General features: G+C 45.3%; 1 protein-coding gene across 4 annotated transcripts in view; it reads left to right on the plus strand.

The window, feature by feature from the left end:
- Positions 1 to 4,055, plus strand: part of ckap5 (cytoskeleton associated protein 5) — a 55,020-nt gene extending 50,965 nt beyond the window's left edge. For 3 of the 4 annotated variants that reach the window (XM_075470780.1, XM_075470782.1, XM_075470784.1), the window contains 4 exons: positions 1,518 to 1,601; positions 1,673 to 1,832; positions 1,914 to 2,035; positions 2,528 to 4,055. In XM_075470780.1, the coding sequence (XP_075326895.1) occupies positions 1,518 to 1,601; positions 1,673 to 1,832; positions 1,914 to 2,035; positions 2,528 to 2,773 (612 nt within the window). In that variant the 3' untranslated portion in view covers positions 2,774 to 4,055. The remainder of the gene's footprint in view (positions 1 to 1,517; positions 1,602 to 1,672; positions 1,833 to 1,913; positions 2,036 to 2,527) is intronic. The other variant, XM_075470781.1, reaches the window with a different exon arrangement.
- Positions 4,056 to 11,519: the final 7,464 nt, after the last annotated feature.

Here is an 11,519-nt window from a genome sequence, read left to right on the forward strand (position 1 = left end):
CTTCTTCTGTTTTTCAGCCGGATTTATTTTCATGGTGAATAAAACGTGTTGAAGTTAAATTCCCTTTTTTAGTTTTTTTTTATTTGACATATACATACATCAGGGGCGTCAAACTCATTTTCACCGAGGGCCACATCAGCATAATCGTTGCCCTCAAAGGGCAAGATGTAACTTATAAATGTAACTAAATGCAATGTAAAATAAATCTAACTACTCCTTAATGTTAAATAACTCTTAATTTATCACTTATTCAAGTTACAAATATTACATATATATAGTTGCATAGATGTAGAAAAAAATACATTTACTTGTTGCTCTGTTATATCATAAATCCTTTTAATTTGTCAGGTTATGAAACCCACATCACTCCATCAATCAACGATCAAACTATTCAAGTGAATAAAGAAAAATAAGTTATGACATTTACTTTGTTCCAAACTTGAAATATCAAACAAAGCTTTTACTGCCGCGTTGTTTCCGGTTTGTGGCTTTTAGCGAACACGCTCTGCTGCGGTCGCAGTTTGTCTTTTAATTCTCGGGCAGTTTGTTGTTGTTCTTGATGCCTGATGTCGGCACACTGAGCTCCGTGTTTGGTCTCAGAATGCAGACGTTGATCGTACTCTTTGACAACCGCCTCATAACACAGAACTCATACCGTTTTTTCTCCTCGAAGCACGAACACGTATTCGCCTTCCGATCTTTCTTGAAACAGAGAAACTGATGCAGATGGAAGATGCATCTGCATCAGTTTCTCTCTTCCTGGACATTTTGGGATCATTATTTGTATTTCTCAATTCCACTTGTTGGGAAAATCGCATCAATTTGGAAACATTGCAGTCTAGTGGCGGGATGCCGTCACTTCGCGTAATCAGCATGCATTGTGGGAAATGTTGTTTTTGGTCACTGCACGTATTTGACTTATTTATTTTTAGACAATCAGACCTTTTAAGCTCTCGCGGGCCACATAAAATGACGTGGCGGGCCACATTTGGCCCGCGGGTCTCGACTGACTAGATCTTTGTAGATTTCAGTCACTGTTTTGCACCTTTACTTTATTTTCCGCTAATCCAATACTCTTCTTCGCTCTATATGCCCTAACGAGCATTCTGCGTTAAGATGGCCGACCGGGCCTTCAGCTCAGCTGCACCAGTCTGTGGAATGCTCTCTCCGACCATCTAAGGGCACCACAGACTGGATTCTTTTAAAAAAGGCCTGAAAACTCACCTTTTTAGAAAAGCCTTTAGTTTGCCTGAAAAATCTTAAAATTATTTTATTATTATTATTATTTTTAAATGCTGTGGTGTTACAGTCTTCTTTGCTATCAGCAGCAGGATTCTCTGAATATTTGGAGCTCTTATCCGTCATAGCGTCAGGAATTATACCCAAAGTGTAAAGTGCTGGTTCCAGATGGAGGTTAATGCCCATAATCTGTTTAATTCCCTTTTAATTTGGCTTCTTGTTTTTGGTCTGCAGCAGCTTTACGGTGACTGTGAACGTGTTGAATTCTTCCTTTGCAGGACGATCGCATGTCCAAGGGGAAGGTCAGTGACATTCTGACCGAGATCTTCAAGAAAATCGGCTCCAAGGAGAACACCAAAGAGGTCAGCTGAGCTCCGACATTCGTGTTTCAGTTTAAACCCGTTTTATCTAAGTCCCGCCCCCTTCTCCTCAGGGCCTGACGGAGCTGTACGAGTACAAGCAGAAGTACTCGGACGCAGATCTGGAGCCTTTCCTGAAGAACACGTCTCAGTTCTTCCAGAGCTACGTGGAGCGAGGCCTTCGCATTATCGAGTCTGAGAGGGAGGGCAAGGCTCGCATCCAGACCTCAGCAGGTACGCCGCCGCTGAGGTCGCCGCTCTGTGGGTGGGGTGGGTTGGGTCTGTGGTTTCACCGCTGCGTTGGTCTCTCTGCAGGGAACCCTGAGCACGGCGTGGACTCCAGTCTGAGCAGCAACAACGAAGAGCTGAAACCGGCCGTTTACTACGAGAGACTCAAGATCCTCAGGCAGAGACACGGCCTGGAAAACACCTCCAGGGTTCGTTTCATCCTCCAGACTTTATTTCCCTAAATCTGGTTCTGCTTTCAGGTTTTGCTGCTCCAGCTTTGCTCCGACCCTCAGCTGAGGGCACAGAGCTGGGGGGAGGAGCTGGGATGGGTTCCTTCAGAGGGGGGCGGGGCTCCACCATAAAGGGGAGGAGCTCCACCGTCCGGGGGCGGGGCTCAGGCTTAGAGAAAGGGGGCGGGGCTCCACCGTCCAGGGGTGGGGCTCAGAAAGGGGGAGGAGCTCCGCCTTTATACCAACAGGTTTAGTTAGTTTATCAAAGTATCTTCCAACGCTTGTTTTGTTTTTTCCTTCCACTCGAGTGCAGAATTTGGCCAATAGTCATAAAATTTCCCATCATCCCCTAAATCAACTTATTTTTAAGTTGTTTTCTTCCTCCTTCGGTGTTTGTTCTGATGTTCAGAGTTAAATGGAAGAGTTTATGGTTTAAAGGTGAAGCTAACCTCCACCCCCCTCCTCCTCCAGCAGGGCGGCGGCAGCGAGGAGGAGCCTCAGCAGCGCCCCACCATCTCGCTGCTGTCCTCCAAGCCGTCGGTGGCGTCCTCCACGGACATGCTGCACAGCAAGCTGTCGCAGCTCAAAGAGTCGCGGGAGCTGTACCAGACAGAGCACAGCTCGCACTCGCCCACGCACGCCCGCTCCGCCTCGCCCGCCGCCAACCTGGACGACCTGAAGAAGCGTCTGGAGCGGATCAAGAGCAACCGGCAGTGAGGCTCCGCCTCCTCCTCTCAGCCGCCACCCAGCCTCCGCCTTCCTCACCCGCTCGTCTTCATGTTCATGTTCTCAGACTGAAGCTGACTCCGCCCCCCCTGGGGCTGAAGCTGACTCCTCCCCCCCTCGGGCTGAAGCTGACTCCTCCCCCCCTGGGGCTGAAGCTGACTCCTCTCCCCCTGGGGCTGAAGCTGACTCCTCCTCCCCCCTGGGGCTGAAGCTGACTCCTCCTCCCCCCTGGGGCTGAAGCTGACTCCTCCTCCCCCCTGGGGCTGAAGCTGACTCCTCCCCCCCTGGGGCTGAAGCTGACTCCACCCACCGTGCCTGTACCTTGTCAGAAATCGAACACGCCTGAGTCTTCAGTCCAACTTGATTCTGTTTCAGGAGGACGATGGACGAGGGTCCCGTGTTCTGTCTCCTTCTGTCCTCTCGCCCCGTTTGTAATCAGTTTGTACATATTTACCCGCCTCGCCGCCGCCGCCGGGCGCGTCTCTGCTGCTGCAGGAAGACGACGGACGTCAGGAAACGGCGTCAGTCTTCCCGTTTCGCTGCACAAAATAAACACCAAGAAGTTAAAGTTGTAGCTGTGCGAACGTGGGGAGATGAGCGCCCCCCTGTGGCCGCACACCGATGTAGCAGCTTCATGCTCGCCATCTGCTCGCCGTCTGCCGCCTGGAATCATTTCCTCAGCTCTTAATTTAATCCGAAAAGAGTCCGACGTCCTTCAGCCTCGGACCTGAGAGGAGCTGAAGGCTGAATCCAGCCAGCATTTCATCATCTGTTCGTCTGCTCTTATGAAGGTGGAGGCCTCAGAAAAGTCTCTTAATCCCAAACGTCCCGTTATATCTGTGGTTAAACACGCCAAACTTTAACGGCTCCAGCTCTGCGTCGGACTCGGAGCAGCCGGGCTGTAAATACTGTAAAGTCTTCATCAACACGTCCCCTCACTTATCTAACAGCGGGAGCGCAGAGCCAACATGGCCGCCTCTGAAGCTGGCAGGAGGCTTGTTTGTTGAAGAGCATGGCATGCCGTCGTTTTTATTTCCTCCTGTAAATAAAGTTTGCTTTAATAATAAAACTGCTGTTTTAATGACATCACTGTTTTTGTGACGAGGACGGTGGTCCCGTCGCTCGTCTGTTCCGGACCTGAATGTCGAGTGAGAAAGATAAATAACATGTTTTTATGTATTTAACTCAGTGCTGCAGTAGTCTTATTGTTGCTCTCCTTGTATAATCCATCGTGTAAAATGGCAATAAAGTTTGTTTCTTTTTTTTAACAATCCATCTGAGTTTATTTTCTGAGTGAAACTTTCTTCTTCTTTCATCCTCAAAGATTTAAACGAGTTATTTTAAGGCTGAAACTGGATCTTTGAGTGATTCTGTCTCCATCTGCTGCAGGCTGGGATGTCTGCGCTGTTAAAGGTTTTTATTTATTTTTTATCCTTCAGAGCGTCTGTAGCTCTGCATGTGAGGTCCGGTCCGGCCCGGGAACTCCTTTAACCGCGCTGCACTCTTTAGTTCTTTGTTTTTGTCGGTAAATGATTTGAATTAATTTAATAAATGTTTTTACGAGGGCTGGGCAACTATTAACATGTTTAATCTAATTAATCACATGATTTCCCTGATTAATCACGATTAATCGCATTTGTATGCAGAATCCAAAAATGAATCCAAAAGTAGTGTATAGCTCTTAGCATTTAGCTTTATTTTAAATGTGCTGCCATATGAATGAAAGTGCCATAACATTTGTTGTGCAAACACACTTTTAACATCAGCATCTTTCTGTAGTTTTTATGTAGAAGCCTCGCTCCACTGTCTGTTTCCTTGAATGACTTGCTGCTATCAGTTGTGTGTTTTGCCTTTAAGTGATATTTTAGACTGGAACTACTACGCTGAGAAGACAATTCAACTTGGCTGTAAATGCAGGAGTTTTTTGTTTTTGTTTTTTTATTTTGAAATGCGTGCTTTTATGTTGAAACAAAACAGGAAGTAGCACCGGTTAGCTCTGTGAGCTTCACACAGAGGCTGTGTTTCAAACCGCCTACTACTCCTACTAACTTTAACTTTTTTTAAGTTCCCGGATGCATACTAGATTCTCCTAAATGTTGGGTATGCATCATGAGGTCACTACTCATACTCAAACTACCCAAGATGCAACGTAACGTGACGTCGCCGATCGTCATTTCCTGTCAAAACGGCAGTTTCAAGCTAGCTACAACGAGGGTAGGTTCACTTCCTGTTTTCAAAACAAAAGCACCAATTGTATGGTAATGGCTTTCCCTATGATAAAAGGCAACGGGTATTTTATTTTGTGAAAATAACAGGAAGTGCGTTAGCTCACTGCGGCTAGCTTTAGTAGCGCCGAATTCGTGGAGCAGACCGAGCTCTCCCATGCTTCCGAGCAGCAAACACTGTAACAGGTGCAGCTATCGCTAGGTGGCTAGGGAGTGCTCGGTCTGCTCAGTTTTACACTGGACGCATTGATATCAAGGGAGGCAAACATAGCGCCAAGCGATTGTGAGGTCTGACTTTTTCCTGGAGAACCATTTTGTGATGCAAATGTATTACTCTGTTGAACACATATTGTTTAGAGAAGCAAAACACTTTATTTTTTAAACCCCAGCCAACTAGCCGGACTACCTTCATCAACACCAAAACGAGGCTGGAACTCTGCTCACAGGACGCAGCAGGGGGGAAGAAGATGTTCAGAAATGATGCTGCTGATATGGGATGTTACACAGCTTCATGTCAGAAGAGGCGAACTGTCCCTTTAAGCTGCAGTTTTGTGTTTTACCTGGAGATGTCACTGGATCCCACAGACTGGACTGTTTACCGTTCTGTTGGGTTCCGTTTGGCCCGGTTCTTTACCTGATCAGAGGTTTTTATGAGGCTGCTGTTACCCACCATCCTCTGCATCAGGGCACAGTGTGGTCGTGTCATGCGGGCAGCGGCGGCTCCTCCATAGGAGCGATTTGTGCGACGCACTACCAAACACGGAGGTTTTTTTTTTTTTTAATCTAGTTGCTAAGGCAGGACTGATCTACTGTAGGCAAACTGGTTGTATATGTCATCGTCCAATCAGATTAAGGTCGTGCCTGGTGTTGCCACGCCCATTTGGGGCGATTTCTGTCAGGGTCGAATTTGCACCAGGAAGCTCCCACTGACATGAATGGGACGTCAGTTTTTTTTTTTTTTTTTTTCAAAAATCCTGCTCTCAACACATTTTCTTTTCGGGTTCATGTGCTCGCACAAGCGACGTGCTTTCGTCATACGTCTGCTGCGCGGGACCATGAACATTCTACGGTATTTGTTGTCTTGGAATCATATATAACGTGTGTAATAGGGCAGGCACAATAAGTTTCTTTTTACTTCAGCCTAGACCCTTTTAGTCATTACATAATCAAAGAAATCCATTGATGTTTATATTTTGTTATGTATTATAATGACCAAATAAAATTACCTTTACCTAAAAGATGGCGAGTGTGGAGTGCAACAACACGTTAGTGTTTCTGACAGAAGTTCCCTTTAGGCGTCGTACTGATGCGGAGAAGGAAGTTTGGAAGAATTTTGCAGGATTTTCGGGCTCGCCTTGCGAGGCAAAGATGAAACCCAGGGCTCCACCAACCCTGCTATTTATCCAGGTAGGATCTGATGTAGCTAAATAACTTACCCTTTTGTGCTCAATCATTGACTTGTAATGAGTTAAATCTTTTATATAATGTTGACAGTAATAGCAGAATGTATAATGACACATTCATTGTTAATGGTGCAGTATTATATTTAAAACAGAGAGAAATATCACATAAGTAAGCTGCACTTTGGTTTTGCTTTTCTAAGTCATATTTTCCAAAACTTCAATAAACACTTGACTTGGATTTATATGTTGTCATTTTAATGACATTCTTTAGAATGAAAATTGAATGAATCTTATCATTAAGAGCTTATGTGTTTACTTATCTCATAGAATCCTGGAACAATGAGGAAAATAAATAAATAATGGTTAATGTGTAATATTAACTGGCAAATGTTTTTGCTTTGAAGGTTTCACAATGTAACTTCCCTAGTTTGACACTCTTTTGTAATTTTGTTGACTTCCTGTTTGGGTTTCCACTAAGTGGCAAAATGAATCCGAAGGTTTTCTTTATTCATTTATTAATTATCAAAGCTAAATTTCACATGCACAAATGCACATTTTTGAAAAGAAAACCAAATTTCTCTTTTTTTTTTTTATTGAATTAAAGCAATACTTGCTCACAATTAAACCTTCAACTAATCATAAAGCAAAAACAACAATATGGGCTTGTTCCCAATTTGGGATTATGGACGAACTGTTGTCCTAAATCTTTGTTTTATTTGTTTTTATTTTTTTACACGAGACTCCTTGGCACATGTCAGTTTGTTCAATAGTTTTCTTTTTGCTTTTCTTTTGTGACTGTCATTCTGTTATTATTATTCTTATCCTTATGCTCCCCTTGGCTGGCTTTTTTTTTTTTTTTTTTTGATGTTATGTACACATTTATGTCGTTATTCTGCTTTGTTGCAAATAAAGTTATTAAAATAAAAAGTTTGACACTTTTAGTTCAGTGTTGCCATCTGGTGGACAAAAGAGATATTGCCTAAAATTGATATCTGATATCTGAATTTATAGGCACAAACAAGTTACCTGGACAAATATACCTCAGTCCTGCGGACTTTTATGCTACTTATGGACATAACGGGGGGAAATTGCACTACAAAAAAAAAAGTCAGGAGCCGCCACTTCATGCGGGACAGATTTAACTCTGAGATGGAGGTCAGCAGGAGACCCCGGGGTCATGGGAAGCTGCTGGCTGTGTCCGGCCCGTTCTGGCACCGCAGCCCCTGGTCTGCTGGTTCAGTTGGAGTTCCTTTAAGGTGACATCATGCAGACTTACAGCCCAAAGCCGGTTCATCTGCAGCTTTAAAGTGCACAGAAAGACTTTCTGCTGTAAGCGGCTCAGAGCCGCAGTGAAGTATCACTTCAAGACCACACACTCTGCCCTCTGCATCCCAGTCTGCAAACACCCCGAAAAGCGCTTTTCTTACTTCTCTCTTCTACCAGTTTTCTCTTTTTTTTCTAATCTTCTCATCAAATGTGCCAAAAGCTTCCCAAAGAATGCGAGCGTCTGAAACTGGCCCGGGAGAGAGCGGCTTTGATTTGTGGCGCGGCCGCTTTGTTGGAGCCGCTGAAGCACTTCTCCGAGCGTTTGAAAAGATAAACATAATTCCAGCAGCAGAGAGCTCAAGTGTTATGACAAAAGATTAATGCACGTGCTTGGAAATGTAGGTGCACGGACTCCCAAAGTCCTGCTGGAGTCTCACAGGAACACTCAACGGGGACCAGCTCATTTCCCTCTGATTGATTTATTCAGCACACATGCCGCTTTTCCTCTTTTTGTGCTGAAGTTGTGGAAGTTTCATGGAGCTGGTTGGAGCTGATTATCAGTTTTTACAGCCACTGATGGATCTTCGGCCCATACGTGAGGCCGCTCGATGATCGATTGAACCGAGTCCCTGATTGGGTAGTTTGACGGGAAAATGTCTCAAAAACACAAAAAACTGATTCCAATGAGAAACCAAAATAAGTGAAAACCGAGACTCAAAAATGGACTTCAAAGGAAATCTTCTGTCTGCTGGAACTTGATTTATTTGATCTGGAATATCTTGAATCTGATGTCAAGCATGCTGTGAGGTTCCTAAAAGAAAGAACTTTTTAATCCTCGCTTTGCAAACTGCATTGCTGCCTAGATTTTGTTTCCTGCGCTCGTGGGCGCAGTAGGAGCCAGGTAGAGGCGCAGGTGATATGTGTTAGTGGGTGATTTAGTTCAGCTTTGAGCATCCGGGGGAGCCTCACGCAGCAATCTTTTCGATCGTGACTCGTGAGTAAATGAAATGTTTGTTTGGAGTTAAATGAAACCTTGAGTCCTTGGAATAAACAAGCATAAAGATGACGGCATGCAGTCATTGATGTTTTTCGTGGACACGCATCGAAACCCTACTGAGCCCCCCCCCCCCCCCCCCAGATAAGTACATCTTCATTTTTGATTGTGGAAAGTGCTACCAGGGTTCTAACTAGGATGAAATTATAGTGCAGTGGTGTAGGCGAGGGAGCGAAGCGACCAAGCCCGGGGGGGGGGGGGGGGCGGAGATTTTGGAAATTTAAGGTAAAAATTGGCCATTCTAGGGGTACCCAAAGGGAGAAATTGTACTTTAAAAACAATAAAGTCTTGATGGGAGATGGCTTTTGGCAGTGTGTTACCTTCATAACGGACCTTGTCAGAAGACATTAAAACTTAGACATAACCAGGAATAGAGATTAAAACAAATGTTTATTAAAGTTACACACTTTTCAGTTATCCTGATGACAGACAAACCAACGCAACCAAAAACATAACCTGCTTGACAGGTAAAAACGCAGACTCTTTACTTCAGCTGCTGCGAGCCGCTGAGCGCCTACTGTTTCCTCTGCAGTTGCACTAACTTCTGCGCAACCTTTCTTGGCTGTCATCGTCAAAAACAGTAAAGCCTAGGTATGACATCAAGTAGGACAGAGAAAGAGACAGAGCATTTGTGGTTGCTTTATTCCATCATCTTTCGTGGAGAGAACTGTTTTCTGTTCTTTTCTCGAGCGCCAAGTCAACTGCACGTTCAGCTTAAATGATAACCTGATCAGCTCATCACATATTGGATGTAACCTTTCATGGCTGCCATCGCGAAAAATGTGTCAAGTTTGTCAGAAAGGTGAAAATGGCATTGATCTGGCGTTATTGTACAAATAAATACAGACAAAATGCCGCTACGCTGTATTGAAAATAAGCGTAGCGGTCCAAAAATTATAGCGTAGCGGGCTGCGACGCAAGTTTGCGCTAGCTAGAACCCTGGCTACTACACTCGCCATCATCTGAAGGCTCCAAAGTGTTGGAGTCCAGATCCTTTCACATTGTTTCTGCCAACCGTTGCGTATAGATGTTGTTTTATTTCAAAGGAAAAGATGTTAATGTTGTCTTACTTTAGTCTTTGTCCAGTATAAAGCTATCATTTCTTTTAGCATGTAGAATATCTGCTTATACATGTTAATATCTGCTAATACACGTTAATACATGTTAATACCTGTTAATATCTGCTAATATATGTTAATATCTGTTAATATCTGCTAATACCTGTTAATATCTGCTAATACCTGTTAATATGTGGTAATATCTGCTAATACATGTTAATACCTGGTAATACCTGTTAATATCTGCTAATACCTGTTAATATCTGCTAATATCTCCTATTACATGTTAATACCTGGTGTGACGACCCCTCCGCTCCACTAGTTGTCCCTGTTCTCTTTATTGTCTTCTTCCCTCTCTTGCCAGTTTGGATCCCTCCTGACTTGTGCTTGACTTGCAGGGCGGCTGCTGTTTTGTTGCTTTGTGATCGCTTACACATTCACACACTCAGGCATGCATACACGACTGACAACTGACTTACACGTTTCCTTAGTTTAGATTATTTTGTAAATAAAAGTTGTTTTGAAATTTGGAAGCTTTCGTTTGTCTCCCATTTTTGTTGCAACCTTAGAGCCGGGCTGTGACACTGGTAATACCTGGTAATATATGTTAATATCTGCTAATACCTCCTATTACATGTTAAAGCTATGGTAGGTAATCCTAGAGAGCTAGCAAGATTCGAAAGTGTCCCCCCCTCTAAGCTCCACCCCCCCCTCCCCATTCCGTCCGTGCTTCATCCAAAGCCGGAGCCGGCAGAGGGGGGCGTAGGCAGAAAGCAGAGGCATCTGATTGGTTTTTTGTAGGCGCTCCAATCCCAGATCAGCGCCACGCTGATCTGGGATTGGTCAGCTTTTTCTCAGTCCTGCAGCTGCCACAGAGGTCTGATTATTTTCGTCCCTTTTTCTAAATACATCTTGTATAGATTTCTCTCAGGATAGACGGACCATTTCACCCAGTATTACAAAATGTGTTTCTGAACAGGATTACCTACCATGTCTTTAATACCTGCTAATTATGGTGGTCACCACCATACAGAGGCCTCCTCCCTTCCTTCCCCCTCCCTCCTCCCAGCTGAATAACCACTAAAGATAATTAGATCATAATGACACTGCACCATCCATACAAACCTGATTAGCCGCGCTCCCCTCAGCCTAATGAGCTGAAAAGCTGCTGTGTGTGTGTGTGTGTGTGTGTGTGTGTGTGTGTGTGTGTGTGTGTGTGTGTGTGTGTGTGTGTGTGTGTGTGTGTGAGAAATGTCTGTATTTCGCTGCTTTGGTCACAGCTCTGTGTGGTATCCGACGCACCGAGCGGCCTCCATGTGAACACGTGTGCAGGTTCGTCCAGCAGGGGGCAGCGCGACCTGAGGGCCAGATCCCGTCCGTCAGAGGGCCAGATCCCGTCCGTGAGAGGGCCGGATCCCGTCCGTCAGAGGGCCGGATCCCGTCCGTGAGAGGGCCAGATCCCGTCCGTCAGAGGGCCGGATCCCGTCCGTGAGAGGGCCAGATCCCGTCCGTCAGAGGGCCAGATCCCGTCCGTCAGAGGGCCGGATCCCGTCCGTGAGAGGGCCAGATCCCGTCCGTCAGAGGGCCGGATCCCGTCCGTGAGAGGGCCAGATCCCGTCCGTCAGAGGGCCGGATCCCGTCCGTGAGAGGGCCAGATCCCGTCCGTCAGAGGGCCAGATCCCGTCCGTCAGAGGGCCAGATCCCGTCCGTCAGAGGGCCGGATCCCGTCCG

This window comes from Odontesthes bonariensis, chromosome 7 (genome assembly GCF_027942865.1).
Source record: "Odontesthes bonariensis isolate fOdoBon6 chromosome 7, fOdoBon6.hap1, whole genome shotgun sequence".
In the NCBI taxonomy this organism is placed as follows: Eukaryota; Metazoa; Chordata; class Actinopteri; order Atheriniformes; family Atherinopsidae; genus Odontesthes; species Odontesthes bonariensis.